Source organism: Tachypleus tridentatus, chromosome 8 (genome assembly GCF_004210375.1).
Source record: "Tachypleus tridentatus isolate NWPU-2018 chromosome 8, ASM421037v1, whole genome shotgun sequence".
Classification (NCBI taxonomy): Eukaryota; Metazoa; Arthropoda; class Merostomata; order Xiphosura; family Limulidae; genus Tachypleus; species Tachypleus tridentatus.
This window is the reverse complement of record NC_134832.1, coordinates 60,326,880-60,352,428: the sequence shown is the minus strand read 5'-3', so window position 1 is coordinate 60,352,428 and position 25,549 is coordinate 60,326,880. Positions and strand designations below refer to the sequence as shown.

The following is a 25,549-nucleotide window of genomic DNA, read 5'->3' as shown; positions in this document are numbered from 1 at the left end:
GGGTGAGCATGTTTAGTGTGACGGGGATTTGAACCCGCGACCCTCAGATTACGAGACGAGCGAATTAAAAACGTGGCCATGCCGGGTCACCCTGTACTCTATAGCATTGGAAAACAGATGAGCAGTAGTTTATCTAGCAACACCACAGAAGGAACATGAGCCCGTCGGATGATGAAGCATATGAGCCAACTTAATATTGGTAGTCACCGCATGATGTTAATTAAAATAATCTAAATTACAATACCAGCTGAAATTCGTTACTGAGAAATGGGAGAACTGAAATTAATAATAATAATAGTCCACTAAAACTAGTTAGTGGAGAATTATTCCACTAATTTTTCCTACTTAATAGTCGTAAATCTTAAATTATGTGGTTGCAAGATCTAATTTTATTTTTATTTTACTTATAAATAGACAATTTACATCATTCACCATAAAGTCATAACCGATTAATTAAGTAATATAATAATTAGTGATGCTGATAAAGCAAAAGTAGCTATTTTGAACTTTATATCAGTGCAGGCCGATCTCGTTAGGAGAAAGCACATTCGACACAGTGATTTAAAGCTGTAAACAGGAAAATTTTAGGGTTTCACTTGTAAAGAATAAAGGTGTCATTAATTCTAAGAAAAGATTTACCGAAAATTTCTCTTTCTAGAAATGGAGCTGTGGACTTATCCTAAAAAGACATTCCTCCGGAGTTTCTATTTCAAAAAAGAAAAAGAAAAGGAGCTTTAGGTCCAGATTATTTTGTCAACATGTCTCCAGAAGTAAATTGTTGGAATTAACCAGAACTTAAAGATTATGAACTTACAATGGAGAAAGAAATGCTTTACTTATTGTACTCAGGAAAGGTTTATTTGGTTTATCATGGCGGTATACCAACCATTTAAAACCACTTTATATTAAAGTATAATGCTGAATAGAATAAGATTGAACATACTACAAGTCCTGGAAAAGGTTCATAAGTAACTATCACTGTTCTTTGAAATATGTTTGTTTACCCAATATACACCAATAATCTTAAAGTAAAGTGTAGACAGCAAGTTATTGAAGATAAAAATAAACACTGACTGCAACCTACTGCTACTGTTGTGATATGTATGTCCGATAAAAAAGAAACAACTTTATTCTTGGCTCATAAATGGTCAGAATCTACAGGAAATTTTTTTAAATATTTTTTTGAAATCTCAGAACACACGCGACAAACCTCTCTGGCAGTGTAGGCAAGATTTTACTTGCTGCTATCCTCAGATATTTGGATGTTGAGATATGTATTTCACAATGCGCATGGCTACAATTAGATTTCTGTGTTGTTACACACATATATTGGTGCTACATAGTTATTAACAAGTGACATAAATGAACCAACTACACAGAGAGCACAGCAGTCAAATAACATCTGAATGAAAATGAAACATTTGACCCGAACATTAAGACACTGAGAATTCAAGTAAACTCTTATTACTGCCCATAGTAACATGTACAGCATTATTTCAAGTTACGGTTCATCAGTTTTAGTAACAGAACGTTTCTGTTTCAAGCATGAAATATTCAATATTATTCACGTAGTTAATTTCTGCTAGAAAGTGGGATGGGTCAGCTCATACTACGCTCGTAGTACAATAATGAAGTTTGTTTTATTGGAACAAAGTGAAATGTTTATGAGCAAAGGAAATTACCTATAAATAATAATTTCTGCAAAGAGTGGCTTATATGTTGTAACAAAATGTAAATATGATATACCCAGTGTTTTATTTGGTTATCGTTTAATATTTTCAATCATGTAGATTGAACTATTTTGCAAACGCATAGAGTTACTGGACATTTTCTCTTAACAGTGTTTCCGAACATGAAGTAGTTAAAGTACATAATGATGTTGACTGTGAGTGTACATTGAAGTTTGTAACAGATTTACTGCTTTACACTTATTTTAGTGCCTATGTTTGTTGTAGTGCATCTTCTTTGTTTGCAAGTGACGTATATTGTTGACTGTGCATCACGCAAGTCCCGCCAATTCTCAACATTTGTAGAGAATTCTTAAAAGTGAGAATCAACAAAAGTTTTTTATGAAAACGCGCTAAGACTGTTGAAAGTTCTATAGTTTCGTGTAATTCGTATAAAAAGCAGCTAGCGAAAGACAGGAAAAGAGCATTATTATTATTATTGGACAGCTACAGTCAGTGTTCTATAGGTTTCGGAAGCTATAATTGTGATTAACGCCTATTAAACGGAAAACTATAGAACTTGACCAGAAAGTTTACAGATTTTCTAACATTACAAACTGTTCAACTACAGTGAATAAATTCTGACGTTAAACTTTCTAGGAAGGCATTAAATGTCATCAGTAAAAGTCAGCGGTGTGAGGCCAGTCAAGCAAGCTAGCTTAAGCGAGTGCAACGGTATCAACTCAGAATTAATTCAGTCGTTGTGGACCTAGATCGTCGAAAAAATATTCAATTATAGACGGCTGTAAGACTCAGTAATGTCTGTAAATTTGTAAAACTGTTGTATATAAACCATCATTTATAATAACTACTAATAACAACCGTTATTATAAATTGTATTATTTTTTGTTTGTGTACTGAAATATATTTGTGTCAGAAAAGAATATTGTGTGTATTAATCTTGTTGACAAACGTCATAAATGTAATGCATATTAACATTTAATTAAGTTATAAATTTAAATTCAAATTTCCGGCGCTTTGAAATAGTAATACATTAACGTACGTAACTTAATAAGTGGGAGACTCGTCCGAAATAAATACGTTCGCCCTTTCAGCCGCGAAGGCATTATAATGGTACGATCAATCCCACTATTCATTGGTAAAAGAGTAGTCCAAGAGTTGGCGGTGATGACTAACTGCCTTCACTGTAGTCTTACACTGCTAAATTAGGGACGGTCGGCTAGCGCAGATAGCTCTAGTGGAGCTTTGCGCGAAATATAATAAACCAAACCAAAATACATAATATTGCATAACAAAATAGAAAGTAACATTCATGTGGCATTACTTTTAAATTGGCTACTAGATTATATTAAAATTCCCATTTCTGCATATAGTAACGATTTGCAACTTATACATATTCCTGATACTGACATTAATACACAATATTGACTATAACGCAGTTGTTTGTTTCGCTCCAAGCTTACATGCATATTGTTGTAATGTGTTCCATTGTTGGGCAAGTTATTTTGTACTATTTGATAAAAAATAATGCCAAGATGATTACGTAATGATAACTAGTTTATTTATTTCTTGAAAAACGTTTGACAAACTACGTTCACTGAGCTTTAACCAAGTTGTATGCCGAAGTTCACAAAAAACCTTTTCAGCTTTATCTCTGAAACAACAGGCCTAGTACACTAATAATATTCAAGAAATGCTAACTTACTGATTAACCTAAACACTAACTCTTACCGACTAATATTACTCGATCACTCTTCTCTCGACCAATTAACACCTCGTTCATTAATACACTGAATATTTCACTAAGTTAGAAATTAATACTCATTTAGTACTCAATGAAAATTACTTGAACTGCCGATTCTTACTTATATCTAGTATGTCTTTATCTAGATGAAGTTCCTAATTCATGAAATCATTGTAAACTTTCTAGGTATTCTAGGACTACTTTTATGAACTTGATCTTAACGTCATACACCCTCTATCTTAAAAATATGGCTACAACAATATATTTACTGGGGAAGTTATACTAAAATTAAATTTACTTTTCGTCTTTACTTCAATAAAACTACTTCGTAGTTGTAAAAAGTAAAATTCCTCAAAATTATGTGACTGAAAATTAAATAAATAGTTTTAGAACTAATTACAGTATTAATATATATATATTCCATGTAATTTTAAAACTTTTTTTCACTCACTTTCTCCTTCACTCAAGTTCATTTAATTTTCTGATCAAACAAATTAATAATTCTTCTATTTTCAGATATTCCCTCAATTTTTGGCTAAAATGTTAACTTTGCAATATTTGTCAAGTGTATTTAACAAAAAAAATATCAGGTCATCCCTTAAATAATGTCCGATTTTAGGTTTAGAAAAATATAATAGATTTCAAACGCTTTTAATGTTATTTAATCAATAATATATGTTCCATTAATATTAATTACTTCCTGTCGACGATCCACAAGCTTCTAAATACCACTTCTATAAAATTCTTGGGGTTTGGAGGAAAAGGATGTAGAGGAGGTAGTTTGGGCATCTTCATGTATTCCAATTCTTTTCCATCAAGATAGTTCTGCAAACTTAGGAATACATGATAATCAGATCGGGCAATGTCTGGATAATAAGGAGGACGTGGAAGTTTCTTCCAGTCTAGCTCTTCAATCTTTGCAGATGTGATCCTTGCTGTTCGAGTCCATGCATTATTCTGGTGTAACCCAACACCTTTACGATTGATCAAAGCAGACCTCTTTTCTTTCATTGCAGCATTCATGCGCTCTAACTGTTGACAATAGAAGTCTAATGTAATCGTTACATTGAGTGACAGCAACTCAAAGTGGATCACGCCAACAATATCCTACCAAACGCTTAACAAGACTTTTTTAGGGTGGAGATTCATTTTGGGCTGTGCTTTAGCTAATTTATCTGCACTAAAATATTGCCTGCAGTGCTTAACATTTTTATAATATATCCATTTTTCATCTCCAGTCACTAACCTGTCCAAAAAAGGCGAGTTACGTTCATGAGAGTGCAGAGAAGTGTAAATGTCAGCTCTTGCTCTAAGGGTGGCTTCTGTCAAATCAGGTGGGACTCATTTTCCAAGTTTTGATACCTTTCCAAGATGTTGCAAATGACAGTGAACTGTTGAATGTGTTAAATTAAGCTTCTGTGTTAGCTCTTCAACTGTTAAGGCACAATCTTCATCAAGTGCTGCCAGCACCAAGTCATCATCAAACTCAACAGGACAACCTGAACGTGGTGCATCACTTAAGCTGTAGTCACCTGATCTGAGCTTCTGGAACTACCTTCGACACTTTATTTCATTGAGAGACTCCGCACTATAAACACCTTGAATGTTTCGTGTAGTTTCTGCTGCACTATTGCCTTTTTTAGACTCATAATGGCCCAGCATGGCCAAGCGTGTTAAGGCGTGCGACTCGTAATCTGAGGGTCGTGGGTTCGCATCCCGGTCGCACCAAACATGCTCGCCCTTTCAGCCGTGGGGGCGTTATAATGTGACGGTCAATTCCACTATTCGTTAGTAAAAGAGTAGCCCAAGAGTTGGCTGTGGGTGGTGATGACTAGCTGCCTTCCCTCTAGTCTTACACTGCTAAATTAGGGACGGCTAGCACAGATAGCCCTCGAGTAGCTTTGTGCGAAATTCCAAAACAAACAAACATTAAACTCATAAAGCATTATATGCCTAATATACTCCTCAGACACATCCATTTTCATAAGGGTTTATTTGGTTAATGGTCTGAAAAATGGAGTTGGCTAGTTTCTTTCATTTGTCTAAAATTTTTTATATACGTCCTACTACATATTTTAGTCATTAAAGCCTTCTACAAAGACAGAAATGATGATGCACTTTCTGCATTAAATTTTCGGACATTACTTATGGGATGACCTGATATTATGTCTCCAATTCCAACTAATTTTATTTATCTTTTTTACAACAATAGTTATGAATGCCATGCGGGAAAATTGTGTCCATATTTGTTAGATGCTTGCTTTAATTTTTAGCACAAAGCCATATTGGTCTGTTTGCTGTGTTCACCGCGGGTAATCAAACCCCAGATCAGTGTTGTTAATCCATAGACGAACAGCTATCCGCTGGTAGACTTATTGAACGCTATTTTAAATGTAATTGGTAGAAAACAAGTTTGAGATTTTCTCCATCAGTGTGGATAGTTCTGCGCCATCTATCCTCATATTTAAATTAAATATCATAATAATTGTAATATATCTTTACGATAATATATACAAAACTTAACACTTAAATATTTTGTGATATAATTTGAGATTCAGAAGAAACATTAATTTTGTTTTCACACTTTTCTGAATAATAATAATCAGGAAATGTTTTACACTTGTTTCAGTATATTCATCGCTGGTTTAACATCTAAGAGGAATGTTTGTTTTTTTGTTTTTGAATTTTGCGCAAAGCTATTCGAGGACTATCTGCGCTAGCCACCCCTAATTTTGCAGTGTAAGACTAGAGGGAAGGCAGCTAGTCACCACCATCCACCGCCAACTCTTAAGCTACTCTTTTACCAACGAATAGTGGGATTGACCGTCACTTTATAACGCCCTCACGGCTGAAAGGGCGAGCATGTTTGGCGCGACGGGGATGCGAACCCGAGACTCTCAGATTACGAGTCACACGCCTTAACCCACCTGGCCATGCCAGTCTCAAGAGAAATGTTAAAGATTTGTCATCTGCTTGTGCTATTGAAACTGAAGTTGAGCACTGGTTCCTATATTTGCAAATTTTCTTTGTTAACCTGAAGATGACCTAAGAAGGTCGAAGCGTTGTTCTGTACATTATTTTAATTAAAGTTTTAATACCTATACCAACCTTCTTTAAAATACATTTTTATTTCAAATGGATTTCTCGTCGTCATGCAATACAGTTTTCCTTTCCAACTTGTGAAGTAAACAAAATTCATTCATTCATCATCAACTCCCTGATCATATCTTCCATATTTTAAAAATTCATTTTGTCTTATTTTCAGCTTTTGGTTCATTTTATCTATATAATATTCAAAACTATCTTCATTACTTTATACTAGGGGGATATTTTTTATATATTATATATCTAGGTATAATTTTTATTTAACAGATAATAGCAACTTCATTTCATATTTGATTTTAAAAAATGTTTTCTCTCGTTTAGTTTGACTTTGTGTGGTTAGTTTTATTTTATACAGATTTTCGTGGAAAACTCACACAGAACCGGTGACAGAAAACAACAACGTTTCAATAATCACATTTCTCTCACTTGTCATTTGTATTGTTTCGTTGTGTTTGGTTTTTCTTACAGAAGGTTGTAGTTTTTACATTTTTGTGACGAACTTGGTCAGAGTTCAAAGAGTAACGAACGCAAACTTGTAGCCTAGCAGTATCCAGTGGGCCTCCTATTTAGCAGACCCTACTTTTGTTCTGTGAGAAATCCACGCAACGGATATCTCAATATCGACAAAGCATAATTACTAAACTAATAACAATTTATGATGAAATTAAGTTATTGTGTATTTTTAGCCGCATTGAGAATGATAGAACATTAAAGAATGACTTGGAAAAATATTTGCCAAAAGACGTTAAATTATTACACTTTTTTAAGAAATGTGAAGAAAAGGATTTTAGCACTCTCAAGCCACCTAGATAATGCCCTCTTTCTACTAGTAAAGCTAATAGAATTTTAGAGTGTATTTATAAAGACATTAATTACAGATCTAAGGTGATAATTACATCTTCACACGAGTCCCGAATTAGATTTCAATTTAAATACAGTGTACAGTTTAGTTTACCTATCTAAAAAAAGGATGTTGACTAATTAGAAATAATGCAGAGCAAGATTAATAGAATGAAACCGGGGATGGAAGTGTTGTGTTTTGGAGATACTTTAAGGTTTCTTAAATTTTTTTTAATTTTTTTCAGGAAATAAGGATGAGAGGTGACTTTATTGAAGTTCATGAGATTATCTGATGGTCGATAAAATAAAGTCTCTGAGGACACAAGTTTAAGATTTAAAAGAGGCTAAACTACAACTTAGTTGGGAGCTTATTTTTGTAACTGTGTGATTGACTTGAGTTCCACTGGTCCTAGGTTAGTACTTTATAAAGTGTTTTAAAGAATAGAAATCGATAATTCCTGATATATACAGAATGAGATCAAATTTTCACTTTTCTCAAGGACAAGTTTGCAAGAACAGTCTCGAAAGATTAAACGTTGCTTTGTTGCCCTCACATTATCTTGTAGGTTCATCAGCTAACTATACAAAAACCATTTGTATGCGCAATTTTCACGGTGTTGTTCCATTGATTATTGAACACTTGACATAAAATGCAGACTAACCTATGTAGTAAGAACCTGAAATTATATTTATTTATTCACTCTTATGCTTAGAGTTACATGTACTATAGTATATTTATTTTGCTAGTGACTATTTGAACGATAAATTTGAGAAGTGTTGTTATATTGACGTTGTCACACGGAACAGTTAGCAAGTAGGCTTCGTGCGCTATGTTTAATTGTCTCGTAACTTCGTCTAAATCATTATTGCAATATAATCCATCACAGTTATTCGAACTATCCAACTACACATACTCTTGCTATCTTCCCACTATGACATTCATAATTAATAACGTAGAAATAATTAACACCCTACTATAGTATTATGTAAAATGGATACTAGAACGTTCTTCAGAAATACGTAGTTATTACAAATATTATGATTGATTCGTCATGGATAAGTGGTAAGTTCACGGACTTAACTACGCTAAAATCTATGGTTCGATTCCCTATCTTCGATATGGCGTAGATGCCCACTGTGTAATTTTGTGCTAAAGACAACAAAAAGAACATTACGATTCGTATTCATATGTATTTAAGTGATAGCACGTCACATCTAGTAACTATTCCTTCAATGATTTTTAACTTATATCAATATCAGGGGCGTCGAGAGATAGGTCGGGCCCGGGGAACAATTATGTCTCCGGGCCCCTTTTTGAAGTCTTCATTAGTTCGTGGTACATTCATCAGCGAATGATTTTTTTTTCTGGTGGGTGGAAGCCAAATGTGTTGGGAATTTTTGAGGCAAAGCGATTTCCCGCAGTACTGTAATATTTCCTTAAATATATCATGAAAATGAGAATGCAATATTCTTTATCCCATATTTCCTCGGCCTCCAGGACTGTAGTCCCCCTCGTCAGGCCTGACTTATATATTGCAAACACGGCAAGTATTTCCTCAATAAGAATCCGTGCTTGTTAACCGATAAATAATTTGAGTTGGAACTAGTGCTTTGGTGTTTATACTTTATTTCATTAGTTAACGTAGTCTGAATTTTTTCAGCAGTACAGCTAAAATACTGTTGTTGTTGTTTTTGTAAGTATATTAATAATAAGGTCTGGCTTTAAAGGGTTTTTAAGGTTAATTTAGAGTGTGGAACAGCAGAAATGAATCCCATGTTGTCTCAAAATGTTATTTGTTGCAAAGATGCATTAAACAAATACGAAAAGGAAATACTCCAGATGTATAATGTTAACCTTTTTTCTTCAAAAAAAGTAGAATGAAAATTGTGAGCATACCAAATGATGTTTAAGTAACAATGTTTTTGTTTTGTTTTTTTGAGATTCTGTGGGCTCGGCGTGGTTAGGTGGTTAAGGCACTGGACTCATTATCCGAGGTTCGTGGGTTCGGGTTCGAATCCTTGTCACACCAAACATGGTCGCCCTTTCAGCCGTGGGGGCGTATAATGTGACGGTCAATCCCACTATTCATTGGTAAAAGAGTAGCCCAAGAGTTGGCGGTGGGTGGTAATGACTAGCTGCCTTCCCTCTTGTCTTACACTGCTAAATTAGGGACGGCCAGTGCAGATAGCCCTCGTGTAGCTTTGCGCGAAATTCAAAACAAACGAGATTCTGTGTATCACGTTAAACGTTCTTGTGTTGAGTTAAATAGTAGTTTACGTTTAAGTTTTTGAAAGAACTGACAAAAAAAAACTTGCATAAAAACCTTTCTGTTTATTTCATCATGTATACCCAACAAACACAAGTTAACCGAAATACTAACAACATCAAAATGAGGGCTTTATGCCACACGTAACTTTTGACTGCCACTGAAGTGATTTTTGTTTACTACAAACCAATACATTGGTCCTGGTAGGATATTAAACACTGGAAGTTTAGTTCTTGCAATGCTTTCTAAGTCAAACTAAGTAGTAACCAAAAACACCAATCACATTTTATTTTACAATAAAAGTTATTGTAAAACAAGCTGAAACTGTATATATGCAAATTTCCTACCAGAAACATTGTATCTAACTTTCATTTAAAATGAGCACGGCCCCTTTCTGCTGTTCAACACACATATAAGTTTTTCGTCAAAAATTACTAAAACAATATCACAGCAAGAAAAGGCACTTAAACATGTGTTAACTATGCAGATGTTTCAGAAATGTTTACGAAACAATAGAAACTCAGTTGTATATTTTTTTAAAAGACGAGTACAACAGAATCACACTCATACTCATATAGAGATAATTTTCAATTTACTATCTGTATGCCAGTAAATTGAGATAGTATGTGTGTAAAAAAAGAAAAGGTAATGTAGACTTCTTAATTACAATTTGTATAATTCTATAAAGTTCTTGTTCAAAATACATTCCATAAAGCAATAAGAGTTAAGATATTTTAAAACATGTATTTTTTTCATTTTGACTTGTATTGTTAAACAGAAGGATTTGACTGCTTGAGTTTTTCTACATCTAAGAATAAAACAAAAATACCTTTCCTTAAAAGATAGTTAAGCCTACGTGCAGAAATTAATAAATAGAAACAATAAAAAATTGCACTAATGTATGATTTTACACGTTTCCATAAGTTCAACAAAATTCCTTAATTGTAGATTACATCACACTCCTGGAAATCTTGATGGATAGTAAATACTTATAACTGCAATTTATGCCTCACAGTAAACAAATACATCAATTTGTAATGTTTTTTGTTCCCCAAACATAAAGTTGTATCTTTATTTAATAGGTCTTTCAAAACATTAAAAATATTTTCATTCTTAAGCATGTTTAAACAGGTGGTCCAATTTCCATAAACTTATGCTAGGAGTCATCATTTCTTTCATAAAAAAGCCATAAACTTGGTTATTGATACGTTTGTCAAATTAATTAGAAAATAATACTGCATAGAATATTAAAATCTGTTATATTTTATCAATTCCAAATATTTTAAATGATTTTAGAGATATTAACACTTTACTGTGACACCTGACTTCATTGTCAAATGTTCCTTAAAATATTGCAACGTTGAATAAAAACCTAAAGAAGTTCAAAACCATGCTAAAAGTTTTACATTTCTGAGAATAAGTTCCAATCATATTCTTTATTATGTTAAAAGGTTAGAGTAAAAGAAATATTTTTATCCCTTTATGGAAATCCAGTTGATATTAGGATGATGTAAACAATACCTGTGGATGTACTTTCATTCAAAACTGCTTGTACTTACAAAAAAATATATTTTTCTTAATTTCCTAGTTTAAATCCCCTGGTGTTTACATAATTTCTCTAATAAAATTTGCTTAGCTATCAGAAAATGATATTATTATCACATATGTTAAATGGATTAAGATATTATGGAAACCAAATGTTCTGACTAAAATACAACAATTCATTAATACTTATTTTCTTCAAAAAATTGCATTGTCAAATTAAACTTTCCTTCTGGGGTTTTTAGTTTTAATTGAAACTGATAAAATAAGAATAAACAAAACGTGCAAAGGCAAAAAATTACACTATTATGAGTTTGGCACAATTGTAACATACAGTATCTTAGAAAAATTATTCTGTTTAGGTAGACACAAATCAATATAAATTCCTTCTCAAAACATCTAACGATGAAAAAACTTTAATTAAATAATGATTGCCATTATCCTTTAAGCAGTAGCTCCTGCTACTTAGGTTTTGTTTACCTTTTAATTATAACATGTTATTCTCTTAATGTGTGAGGCACATGGACAGGGGCCGTGTCCATACAAGAGCTTCAACAAATTCACATGGGTTTTACAAGCTTAGTCTTAAAACAATTTCAACTAGACATAATAACAATTTCAAAAGATCTCTATCTACCATAACCTCAATGATATTTATACAGAACTGTACATATGTAAATGCATCATATTATTTACAGTAATTGGCAAGAGGCAAAACGTTAGTAAGTTTCCAACAAGTAGGACGGATGGGATGGTGTGACTCTAACCACATTCTCAACAGAATGCAGACACAGTCCCTGGCTATTTTCCACAAAGTATATCTTGTGGCAACTTATTTTTCTCAAAGTAACATTCTCTGATGGCACAAACTAATTCACTGTATCATTCGTAAGTAACGAGTTTCTTCCATCAGTGATGTCAATGATGTACTCATGTCATTAATCACCATATTAGTAGTTGCAAAGAAAGGTGTTTGAGGTTTACTATCAACACAACTAGGAGTCTGTGAACACTGGCCAGCTAGTGCTGGGCTAGGGGTACAAGTCAAATAATCATTTTCTTTTAAACTTTTTACTGCTGGCAAGTGACCATCTTGTTGATCTGTTGTGCTAGTAACCCTTGGAGACAACTCCATTTTTTGGCAGGAACTTTCATTAGCAGGAACGAGGTAGTTACTGTTTGCATGGCCTGCACACTGTTCATTACTGAATGCCATCTGTTGACACTGTTGAACATACTCTAAAGTCCTCTGGTATGCATCAGAATGCATTGTAGATCGTGATGATTGGCTGACATTTTTACACTGAATCTCAGGCTGGGAAGTGCTGCAAGACTTGCAAGCTTGTGCTACGTGGGGGTAAGAGGGCTGAATGGGTGTACTACTAGGAAGGGTTCTATTAAACTGTGAATCTCTGTTTTCACAGGGTTGACATGTTACACTTTTGCAACTCCCCTGAGGGTCTGCAACTGAACAGGTTTGAAGAGGACAACTTTGCTTGAGCTGCTGAACATAAAGATGATTAGATGCCATTGGTTGCATGTAACCTTCGTGTTCCATATTCTGAAGGTAGTATGTTTGTCCATTGCTGTTATGGTGAACACAATTATATGGAGAACAGGGTATACCCTTTGAATGATTCTGTAAACTATTCTTCAAAGGATACTGTTGACCAAACTGCCCTTGCATGCTATTACTTGAAGTAAGATGATGGCTTAATTGACCCTCTTCTACATTGCTTGAAGGATATTGTTGAACTACTTTGTTATGCAAGCTGTTATCTGAAGGACACTGGTGTCCCTTCTGAACTTGAAACCCATTGTTTGAAGAACTTTGTTGACTGGTTAGACCATGTGAAGTACTATTTGAATAACACTGCTGACCCATCAACTGGTCTTGAAATACCTTGTTTGAAATGCACTGTTGACCTGTATGACCTGGAAACCCAGTGTTTGTTTGACATCGTTGATTCAACTGACCATAGAATGAACTATTTGAAGAATGGCAATGATCCCTGAAGCTGTTATTTGAAGGCCAATTTTGATTCAATGTGTCAGCCCCTGAAGACAATATCTGGTGACAAGGCTGTGGAATGTGGTTGTTGCAAGAACCACTATGAGGCAAATAACTATTTGCCTGATTATGAGCAGGTAATTCTTGATGCATATTTGATGGGTAATGTTGAGGCAAAGAAGTTTTATGTGGACCATTTCCTGCCATTGGTTGATGTATAAATCCATGCTGGCTATTAGTGTCATTTGAAGGGTAACAATGAACCTGAGCACTAAGCTGGCTAGAGTGGTTTGTGTGGTAGTGATTTCCCACTTCCCAACGTGGTTGATGAGACTTGGTTTCAGCAGAGTGAAAACCCTGTTTGCATATCTGAGGAGTTGCATACTGTGACACAGAACCCTGTTGGTACGACTGTAGTGTGGTGTGTGAAATAGGGCCACTCTGATGGCAAGTCTGTGAGGTTGACTGAGACATTTGAGGGCTCTTATGACAAGTCTGATGGACTGGTTGTGGGGTATAGGAATTTTGTTGTTGGTTCTGGGTTATATCAGCATGCTTATGAGCTGAAGATGTAGAGTAATAGTTACCTGTATGGTTTGGGAAAAACTGGACTCCATCTCTGGAAGGCATTGTAACTGATATCCATCCTGGATTAGTTCTGTTCTGGAAGTCATTGTGATGTAAGTTCTTTTGTCGAAGGTCATCATACTGACTGACACTGGACACAGCTTGACTGAGTCGTGAAGATGGACGATCACTATCTTTTTTTGTTTGTCCAGCTGTTTCTTTGAGGTAATGCTCCATTTCATCAGGAATAACGAGATCCTGGTTTGCTTCTATTGGCTTATCTTCTGCCCAGTCTTCTAGTACAACATTTTGGTTAGGATGAAATTGTTTTTTTTGTTCTACTGATGAACATCCTCCCTTTTTACACCCTGGCTGGCCAATAGGTGGCAGTGGCTGAAGTTTGTTTATATTGTGGTGACAAGGTGGAACACTTCTGTTTTGATCAATAGGCTTTAGTGGTTCATTGGTTTGACAATTAGAACGAGTTGGTCCATTTGCAGAAAAAGAATTCCTGTTTGACATACTACTTTGGGAACCTCTAGAAGACCTCTCATCACCAGAAATGCCCTGTCTTTGCACAACCAAATTGCTTGTGTTTGTCAAATGTTGAGATACCAAAGCACGAGAGTGAAGCTGTTGTAAATGAGCTGTCATCCCTGCTGGCAAACCTGTTGAACTACTGGCCTCACTTGAACGTCGTGAACTTCCAAGAGAAATAGGATCATAAGGGGAACTTAGCCTAACGACACTACGAGAAGCACAAGAGCCTTGGCTTTCCTGTCTGCTGGAGATGTCACTGCTAACTGGTTGAGAACTATTGTCAGAGCCCATGCTGCCATAAAATGAGCTGAGGGTGCTGCTACTGTCTCTCCTAGTGGTTAGAGTAGTTTTCTGAGTCTGACAACCTAAGAAAAGACCAAATGAGTAAACTCAATTTTGTTGACGTATATATGCTTGTAATTATCTCATTAATATCCAAATTTTATTTGTGTATAGCTATTGGTTACATTTCTGCATACTTCAGAGGTAATCACATTTTTCTTCTTTTTTTTTTTTCTTTTTTATAGTACTAGTTATCGAAGGAGAGACAAGTGTGTACATATTTCAAACCATAACACATTCCTGTTGGGAAAAATAAAATAAAGAAAAAGAAGTGCCACATTTTTAATCTTAGATGTACGGTCAGCCATCTTGAATTACATAAATAGATAGTTGTCTCTCAGTCACATGGACAGTAAGGTTTTTCATTATTGTGTGGGAATTCGTCTTTGGTTTTAAGTTTGTTTGCAGAACTAAAGGATGACAGAGGGATAACTAACTACCATATTTGTATAAGACTACCTTAGATATTTTGAGCAAATTAAATGTATTTCTTTGAAGTTTGGTATATAAAACAACCTCTATTATCAACCAAGCAAGTCTGCTATGTAACTTTTGTAAAGAAATTTGTAGAAGTTATTTTTGAACTGTGCCAAACTGCACTCTTGAGCAATCATTACAACCATGAGTATGTTGTTGTTGTTTCTCTTCAAATGTTACAGATAGCTCTATGTAGCATAACTTAAGTTACAAACATGTAATAATCAACCTTACAAAGGTTTCATCACAGTTGAACTCCTTTTCTATTACAACAAAATACTGAACCTTAAGATGTAGCGATCTACTGTAAAAACACATTTATAAAATTAGTGTACATCACAGGAACTAACTCTTTTGACATAATATTAGCAATATTTTAGTGGAACAGATGAAATTAACATAATTCAACTCAAAAATGTCTTCATTAATTGCAAATTGTATGTAAGATAAATAACTTAAGAACTGAGACAAATGATACAATTATAAATATGTTATTGCAGTGCAGTAGGTTGCACAATGTCAATGCACTTATCCAAAAAAAGTAAACAAAAGTAAAAGGTACAATGTAATTTTGGTTAAATGTGCTATTGACTGAAAAGTTGTTACTGGAACTCTTATCTTTGAATCTGTGATAAGATGAGGGGTAAAAGCTGGTGTTGTTTTAAGAGTTAAAGATATTGTCTTTACACTGGCAAACATGGTACGCCTATGCTGGTGGGATATCATATTATCTATGTAACTAAAAGAAATCCACATGTTGATGACCATTTTATGATTCACATGGCTGAAACAGACTAGTAATTATCCACGTTGTTACTGAAAATGATTTCTCATGCGTGTATAAATTTTATAACCAAAGATCAATACCCATATAACAACAAAATACTTTATTCTCCATGTGACTCAGAGACAGCTTTCTACTTAGGTAAATGAAAATGGCTGTCTGTACCTCTGAGACACAACAGATTTTTCAATTGAACAGCAGATGGCTGCCTATATAATTAGGATAACTATAAAGTTGAGAATGGCTTCCAACTCACCTGAAGTACATGTTATTACTCATATAATTAAAAACATCCAATCTCAAATTTCTTAAGGACAAACTGAAAGATATTTCTTTCCATAAGACTGTAGTTAAGTTAACTGCTCATATAATTGAGGGACGATTATAACTATCTTACTGAAGACCAGTTTTATTCCTATATAAATTAGATATAAAAGATCGGACAACAGAATATAATTTTACCTTGGTTTTGGGAGAAGGGCAAGTCTATTGCACTTTTGCTCCCACTGCTATAAATATCTGGAAGTTTTCCAGGTGTTGTCCTACAGCCTGTGTTACCTCTTCCTCTCAATAAACCTATAATGAACAAAATATTTAAACTTGACATCAAAGAGCAGTTTCTTCAGAATTCTGCATTAAGAAAATATGATTCTACTAAGGCTTGCTTGTTCAAAGTTACTCTTTGTTGCATGACCAAGACAGTTTCACTGGTCTCAAAAAGTTTTGTCTTCCTAGCCACCACAATGAATTTGAAGTTGCTGTTAGACATTAGGTACATAACACGTAAAGTGTGGTAGTTCCAAATATATGATTATAGGCTAGTAAGGCTTCTGTCATTTTAAAATCTTCCAAATAAGGTAATAGATTTAATTACTGTAATAGGAAACATTATATATATTTACATTATTATGTGAATATAAAAAAGTACCTACATTAACCTTCCATGATAATTAATTTGACTGTTATATTGCACTAATTTGTGTTTTCTGAATATTATCACTTATTATTAGTTTTTGTGATAAAAAAACAACTAGTGTTAATTATGTTAGTTCTTATTTGAAAATTAATTATGTCCTTGACTTAATGTGAGAATAGCTACCTTTTGTTTTAGATTTTGCTTGTTTGCAAGTAAGCACAAAGGTACACCATGGGTTATCAGTGCTATACCACTGGGTCACCCTTTGGTTTTGAATACCTTTCTTTTGTTATCAAATTAATCAAGTATACGAAAAAGTGTACAAGAAAAGTAACATTGCTGCTTTACATCCTCAGAATATCATATCATACTTCAAATACAAAAAGCGACTAACCAACTTTCTTAAAATACCTGTCCATAAATAACAAATGTGTGCCTTTTGAGACTACAGCATCTCTTCAGTTTTATGACGTTATTCTACGCTTGATATGGTCTTGAATATCATGTTACTAAACTCTATCATCAGGGATATTAGTCAGTTTGAATTAAAAAGCATTATAGAGCCATACATAGAACCTAAAACTTGATTAAAAAGATACATAGGCTTAAGAACAAAGATATCTTGAGTATATTGATCAAGTAACACAAATAACAGACAAACATAAAACTATCAATCCAGTGTAACAGTGTAAAATATTTTTTTAATATTGATATTTTTATCAAAATATTTAACTGTACTCATCCTTAAAAGTATAAAAAGATTTCTTGAATTGTTTAATGTGTGTCTATAAAAAGTATTTTTCTTACATTTAATATACTAAAAACTATTTCTGCAAAGTTTTGTAGTGGTGTGAAAACATTTTACTTTCTTTTTTTAACAAAAGAAACTTGAATTTGGCTGGAAAACTAACTACTTCAGTAACTCATGCTTTATAAGACAAGGTGTTATTTTTATTAATGTAAAAACATACAATCATTGTTTACATTACTGGTATTATAAAGAGGAACAACACAATTCTTTTATTTAAGCTATTACCAGTTCGAGATGGTAAAATGTTTGGCAGCCAAGAACTTCCTGATTTAAATGTTGACTGGAATCTACTCTTTAACCTATTGTGTAGGTTTCTTTCAGTTTCTCTGCTCTGTCTGGTTGAAGTAACACAAGCAACACCTGGTGAATGTTCTCCTAACTAAAGAATAAAACAACAAATGTAAGAATATCTTCAATATCAAGTACTTTTATTTAATCTCATAACAATATTTATTATACATTTTATCTGAAATTTATCATAACAATAATAATTCAAATATTAACAAAAAGAAATGTATGAAGAAAGTAAACTACAATAGAAAGTGAGAAAAGTATATAACTGATTAACAATAACAACTTATGAAAACAAAAGAAAATATGCACAATTTTAGCTGCATGGCATACAACTCAAAACTCACTTCTAAATGTAAAGTGAATATTAGATTATAGGGTCCAAAGAACACTCTGATTTGTCACAAGTTTATGCTTTCATCACTTTAAGTAATTTTATGTTTCTGGATGTTACAATAGAGCACAAATAAAACATTGAGAAAAAAATGCATCGTAGACTCGCACAGTAATTAGTGGGATTAATTGCAATATTAATTATGCTTTTGTTTAGATTGTCTTGTTTGACTTGCATCTTATTAGGAACATTGTAACCAACAAAACTCCTTATTTATAGCTATTACAATAAAGTAACTAATTTAGAAAAATCTTACAGACACTTATTGTGTTTTTTGTATGAAATACTTACTTGATTGTTACTGTAATAGGACCTTAATTTTATCAGATCCTACTGCTCATATAAAATTTATTACTTGGGGAGTTTTATGTTCAGTTTTTTAACCAAAAATTCCAAGTATTACAGATATGTAGAAAAAATAGCTAGCCTTATCTCTGCTCTGTTTCATTGCACAAGTAGAATTGTTTCAAAGTTACAAATCAATCAACGGCCAAGTTTACCTCTACATTCTGATAACTTGCTAAATTTCACACATTATCAGACTTTAACCATTTCTTAAATTTTACTGAGAATATCAGACAGATTTACATCTATTGGTGTACTAAACTATTAGCTTCCATACATGATGAATTTTAGAGGAAGATAAATAGCATGCATTACCTCTATAGCTTGATTGTCTACTAGTTCCCATATACTGTCAGCCTCCAATCTCTCCATTGGTCCACTAGTAGTTGAAACACTATTATCACTAATTGGGCCATTATATAGTGCATGATCCATTGCACCTGGAACATCTGAGGTCCCCTCACTTGTAGGGCTACCATTCTGCTGTGGAGACCCTTGGCCCTAAAAGAAATATGGTAAGTTTCTATTGATTCATTTATACACAAAGTACTAACATTAACAAAGTAGTTTGTTTTTCTACAAAAATATGGATATCAAGCTCTTGCATTTTAACATGAGATTGAGGTTTTTCCTTAAAACTGTTATCTCATCAAACTGACAACAATTGGCCAAAACTTTTGCATGACTGGTTTCTAATACATACATATATACAAATGAAAGTTTCACAATTATATCCTTATGATCCAGATAATAATAAACTAACAAACAAATTTAACTGTAGTACTTTAAGTGAAACCTTTTTTTAGAAAAAAAATGTAGTACATTGTACCTCAGATTTTACACTCGGGCTGGACAAAGCAGCACCTTTACTACCCGAACCATCATCAGAATTTGGACTGCCATCAATGCTAATCCCTGGATTTGATGGTTTATCATCCTTTGTTCCTGGTCCTCCTGATCCATCAGGTCCATTTCCTTTGTGCTTCTTGTTAGCATAAAATTCTGGCCCATGAACAGTTTTTACATGCTTTCGTAGAGAACTTGGATCAGTATAACGCTTAGTGCAACCAGGAGCTTTGCACACATATGGTTTCTAAAATACATCAACATATTAACTGCATTCCTATTTAAAAATACAATAAAAAGATCTAAATAAAAAAATTATTATCCTTATTCTTGCAGTGTTGGCTGTTGAGAAAGATTACATTTATTGTGTATACTTTTTCATTGATTTTTTATTAATTACATTTTAAAATATTTTAAACTGCTTTTGCTATTTAACAACATTTTACAAACTTGAAATACACATATATATATATATTCTCTTTTTTTATATGTTTTAATATTATTGAAGCTCTAATCAAAGAATAGTTACACAGAACCAAAAATGATAAATATTTTTGAGAAACATAAGGAAATATGAAAGCTTTGTTTTTACTTAAATATCTATATCATAAAATACAACCAATAAAAGTGGGATCTAATTTTTTGTTTCTGCTATACTCAATTACAACTTTGTTTGAGGCTCAGCATGACCAAGTGTGTTAAGGCGTTTGACTTGTAAACCTAGGGTTGCGGGTTCGAATCCCGGTCGCACAAAACATGCTCAACCTTTCAGTCGTTGGGACATTATAATGTGATGGTCAATCCCACTATTCGTTGGTAAAAGAGTAGCCTGAGAGTCTACAGTGGGTGGTGATGACTAACTGCCTTCCCTCTAGTCTTACACTACTAAATTACGGACGGCTAGCACAGATAGCCCTCGAGTAGCTTTGTGTGAAATTCAAAATCAAACAAACATACTTTGTTTGAATATTAATGATGCATCCTATTCTAATTTTTAAGTCTATAATTCTGATAAATGATCTTAATACCTTCACAGTATATTATTAATCCCTATAAAAATTATGAAACATGTTTGAAGAACATAGATTTAATGAATTAAATTCTATTTAAGTACTTTCTATTCAGTCACAAAAGTTTCTCCACTACAGTGTACAGAATCAGAAGGTGTATCATAATTCTATCTAAAAACACTTTTACTAACTTAAGGCCTCATTTCTCACCTCGTTTGAATGGGTCCTATTTTGGTGCTTGGCTCGATCAGATGCATTACTAAATGCCTTTGTACAACCTGGGAACTCACATGTATATGGTTTCTCCCCTGTGTGAGACCTGAGATGGGTTTTTAAATTCTCCAGTCGTGAGTATGCTTTACTGCAGCCTTCAAACTAAAAATAAAAAGTTCAAAACATTCTTGTTTTTTATTGGTTTTCTTTACATTATAGGTTGTAGTACAGGGGCATAACCAGATTGAGTTGAATGACCTCCCCTGTGTTCTAAATGTCTACTCTTTTCTGATTTTTGTTTTTTAATAAATACCGAACTGTCATGTAAATCAGTTAAATTCCCCACATATAAGGAAATGTCCACACACATGTGTTTGTAAATACCACTTACCTTTCACTCTGTACTGCTGGCTGCACACCTGCAGTAAATTTAAAACCTTCTTGTTTTTTACCATTAATCTTTACAAACTAAAGATTCCTTTTTATCCTGGTGCACATTTGTTAGTGTCCTAATTATTTTGAACAGTTTGTACATTTATGACTGCTTCAATGGAGAAGACAGTGAATTTAAATCTTAATTCTACAAACGTTGCAATAAAAAACATTTTTTTATTTTTTGTTGTTATTTCTGTAAGACTCACATGTTTCAAATCAAAAATTAACTTTTGTTCACCAATCTGAGCTAGAAAAAAATTATACAGCACAACAATAAACAAAGATTTATTGTAGTTTTCACAGAATTTTTTTTTTACCTTTAATGGCCACAATAAAGCTGTATTCTTAGTCATAATATTTATCCCTATTATAATTTCCTTTCTTTTTCCATATTCATATTAATTAGTGTAAATTTTCCACCCTACTTTCTTAACTTTTTTTAGAAATACTTGTATTTTCATATTAAGGATGGTAAAAAAAAAATATTTCTCATTATCACAGGTTTCTCTACTTGTACCTTCATTTTAAGAGTGGTAAAAACAATATTTTTTATTTCCATAACTCCCTCTGCTCATACCCTTGTATTAAGGTTTGAGCCTTCTTGCAACTAATTTTCCACCCTTAAAAAAACTTACTGTGCACTTATGAGGCTTTTCTCCGGTGTGTCGTCTCATGTGAACAACAAGCATATACTGAGCTTTGAATGGCTTTTCTTCTCTGGAACAGTCTTCCCATCGACAAACAAATGTTTTCTTGTTTCCATGGATGTGGTCATTATTTATATGCTGTAAAAAGTACAGGTTCACCCATAAGATAAGGTGGGATTATTTACCATTTGTTAATATCTAATTAAAATATTTCAAATGTTATGCACATCTTTAAACCTGTTTAAAAAAAAATATATAAACTTCAAAACATTGTTCAGAAGTATATGCTGTTTTAATAAAGTACCACAATCTGATTTTAAAGTTATGTTACCATTTGAAAAGCTAGTTATTTTCAATGCTTCACATTAAACTAATTGATAGTGTAATGCAATCTAGAAAAGCTAATTTTGACACATTCACCATTAATAGAGTACCTCAATAACCGACTAATACTTTGTCAGAGACAACGTTTTAAATACCAGTGCCTATACTTTAAAAATATTAAAGTTTAAATACAAGTTAATTTGTTAACATAGTTCTGCAGGTTCTGATTTAAATGCAACTTTAACAGTTCACAGATAAACATGCTGTCACTTTAGTTATCAAGTTTTTAGTGTAACAGCTTTAAAGTTTAACAGAACAGTTTCCTTAAAGATACCTTAACAAGCTCATTCTGGGTGCCAAACTCTTTTCCGCAATCCTTCCAATGACAGTTTGTTTCCACGAAATCACCAGGTTCATCTCTGAGGTCAGCAGCCACATCCCGGTCATCATCTGGTTCACCAGCTGTGTTGTTCATTGATTCTTTCTTAATCTTATTTCTTTGACTTTCTTCTGCATCAGCTGTGCTGCTCACCACATTGCTGGCCATTTCTCGATTTACCATCTCCAACTGTTAGAAACATATGTATAACAATCCGATGAAAGGCATCTTTATAAAGACTGAATAAAACTTTTATAATAAAACTGTTTCCCACTGAGACACCAAATGAAAAATTATATTATTACATAACTTACTTAAAAGCTGTAAACTCTAATAGAACAGCTAAAAGTGATGCAATAATAAAATTTTAAAACATAACGAATTTAATGGTAACCTTCAAAATGGTGTCAACATTAGTAAAGAAAGTAACTTAGTCATGTTTGAGCACAAGGTTATTCAATCAAACCAAATTACTACTACTTAGAGAAACATTCAAGCTACTAATAGAAGATAATTGGGCTAAGTTCTTAAGTAACACTCACGCCTGAGTCAAGCTTCACACTTCCAAAAGAACCACCTGAAGCTACAAGGCCATGACCAGTTAGTAACGACTGCTGTGGAAATCCTGAGTTGGGTGGGAAAAGAACAGAAGAACCTAAACCCCCCTGGCACATCAGTTGGTGGAGTTGCTGAAGATGTGGAGGAACAGTGGGAGAAGAGACACCCATTGCTGGACTGAGTGTTCCTAATTGGATTATAAACATTACCTATTTAATGAAAAACAACTTAAATGTCCTTTTTTTTATTTCAAGTTGAAACTAAAGCATGAACTGAATATTCTATAAATATAACTACCATACAAGTGAAAATACTTTTGCAACAAGCTATGGTGAAAAATATTACAGTGGTAACACATTGTAATTAGTTCAGTGGAAAGCAACAGCTAAGAAATTAATGTCAGGTTTCAAAACATCACAGTAAGCCACAGGTTTCAGATTCAAGTCTTAGTAAGAGCAGACTTACCATCACTCAGTTAGAGTCTGATGCATGATCAATAATGTCTTTGATACAGAAGTAAGCTAGGTATGGTCACTATGTGATTATTAAGTTGTTCAATACAATATTATGAATAAGTATGTCCTTTGGAATTAGTAAAAAAGGATATAATAAACAGGGTAGAGATCTGTCTGCTTATATATCTAAATCTGTGTAAGCCAGAGGTTCTTTGGTTGAGTCATGGTTCCAGTAGATTACTTTTTACCAATTTCAGATCATTACATCTAATCACCATATAAAAATACTAATGAATTCAAGAAGATACACTTTAAAACATGTATGTTTAGTTACAATTAACAATGTAAAGCTCTCTAGGCCCAATAATTCTTGAAGTACATCCCACTTTTTATTAAGAATGAATTAAGGTTTTGATACGTTATTTATTTGTATATAAAAATGCATTGCATTAAAAAAATCACCATTCTATATATATATATATATATTTTTGAATACAAGACAAAGACTGAACAGTGCATGGTGCTTTTAGCTAACAACTACAATGATCTTATAATGTTTGTGTTTTGAATGAAAACAAGCACTGACTGTTATATAGTTAGCACTTAAAATGTTACATTGTACAAATCTACAAATAATCGTACTTCTCACCTTGATCATTTATCCTGATGTGCAAAGAAACAAAATATGGAAAATATAAGTATATTGAGCTGTTTCAAAGGATTTAAAAAGAAAATCACAAATTGTATTTCAACCCTATGCCAAAATCATACTTATATATTTCATAACGCAAATGCGTAACTTCAAATTTGAATTATCAATTCATTATAACAGAGCAAAAAAAACCTTTACCACCACAGAACACTAAAAACAAACATAAAAGAGATTAGAAATGTTTATGGATACTACTTCTAATTTTTATTAAAAATTTAATTACCCCCTTCAGATTTACCATAACCTGATTTTATTTAAAAAAGAAAAATTACATACCAGCAGAAAGGTGGCCATATGATCCACTGGCACTAGAACTTCGAGATCCATTCATGAAAGACATCAAGGAATTCGGAGAAAACCTAATCATAGAACTGATATCAAAAGAGTCTGAATAGGGTGAGCTGGATAGAGCTCGCTTTCTTCCATGTCGAAACCCTGGTCTAGGACTAGTTAGACGAGAACCTGAAATAAACAGAGCAAGAAAATTCTCGATTTTTTAGTTTTGGGTGATAATACAAAGGTTACTTACAAAATATCACAATCAGAATACCTGTTTACAACACAATAACAAGGTATGCAGGCAGTTAATAAACAAGTAGAGTGTTTTTATTATGTGATGCAAATCTAAGTCTGTAGTTTAACACTTTCACTTTTGAGGATATGTATGTAAGCGTTTAGCAAACATTCATTCATGTATACTTACAATGCGCATGTGTTCAAACTGATAGAGGCTTAACAGAATCTTTTCCTGTCAACTCTGGAGTAAAGAGGGCTGAGTCATCACACCAAACCTCTTCACTATTTTCATCTCTGCCATTATGTAGCTCATAGAGCCAAGACTACCACTAGGCATCAAGATCAAATACCAGACAGATGGAAAGCTCTTCAGGCCAAGCCGCCTCAAGGCTAAGAACTGAACATCACTGACCTCTGTGACTGAACTGCAGTATGCTGATGACAATCAGGTGTCATCTCTCAGTGAACAGGGGCTTCAGGACATCCTCAATGCTTTTGACTTTGTCTACCCAAAATGGGATTCTCTATCAACTTCACCAAGACCCAGGTTCTCCATAAACCAGCACCTGCAATGGTCAACCCTGTATTGCCTGCTGTCAAGCTACAAGACCAGCTCCTAGAAAACATCATCAATTTTTGCCATCTGGGAATCCATCTCTCATCCTCTGCAGACATTGACTGCGAAATCCAGTATTGTTTAAAATGTGTAGGAGCTGCCTTTGGACATCTCCGAACACGAGTTTTCCAGGATTGAGAGATTAGGACATTTACCAAGATTCTCATATATAAG

The 25,549-nt window shown here is 33.5% G+C and overlaps 2 protein-coding genes across 12 annotated transcripts in view; both read right to left on the bottom strand.

The window, feature by feature from the left end:
* Positions 1-3,575, bottom strand: part of LOC143222475 (protein roadkill-like) — a 62,447-nt gene extending 58,872 nt beyond the window's left edge. For 3 of the 6 annotated variants that reach the window (XM_076449067.1, XM_076449066.1, XM_076449065.1), the window contains exon 1: positions 3,420-3,575. The gene's annotated coding sequence lies outside the window, so the exon portion shown is untranslated. The remainder of the gene's footprint in view (positions 1-3,419) is intronic. The other 3 variants (XM_076449060.1, XM_076449063.1, XM_076449058.1) reach the window with 1 other exon arrangement.
* Positions 3,576-9,689: 6,114 nt separating this feature from the next.
* The window catches only part of LOC143222470 (uncharacterized), a 108,479-nt gene continuing 92,619 nt past the window's right edge, over positions 9,690-25,549 (bottom strand). For all 6 annotated transcript variants that reach the window (XM_076449042.1, XM_076449040.1, XM_076449041.1 and 3 more), the window contains 10 exons: positions 24,520-24,705; positions 23,061-23,263; positions 22,474-22,707; positions 21,804-21,953; positions 20,731-20,895; positions 19,494-19,757; positions 18,980-19,165; positions 17,860-18,013; positions 16,370-16,483; positions 9,690-14,669 (listed from right to left, as the gene is read on the bottom strand). In XM_076449042.1, coding sequence (XP_076305157.1) covers positions 12,061-14,669; positions 16,370-16,483; positions 17,860-18,013; positions 18,980-19,165; positions 19,494-19,757; positions 20,731-20,895; positions 21,804-21,953; positions 22,474-22,707; positions 23,061-23,263; positions 24,520-24,705 — 4,265 coding nt within the window. In that variant the 3' untranslated portion in view covers positions 9,690-12,060. The remainder of the gene's footprint in view (positions 14,670-16,369; positions 16,484-17,859; positions 18,014-18,979; positions 19,166-19,493; positions 19,758-20,730; positions 20,896-21,803; positions 21,954-22,473; positions 22,708-23,060; positions 23,264-24,519; positions 24,706-25,549) is intronic.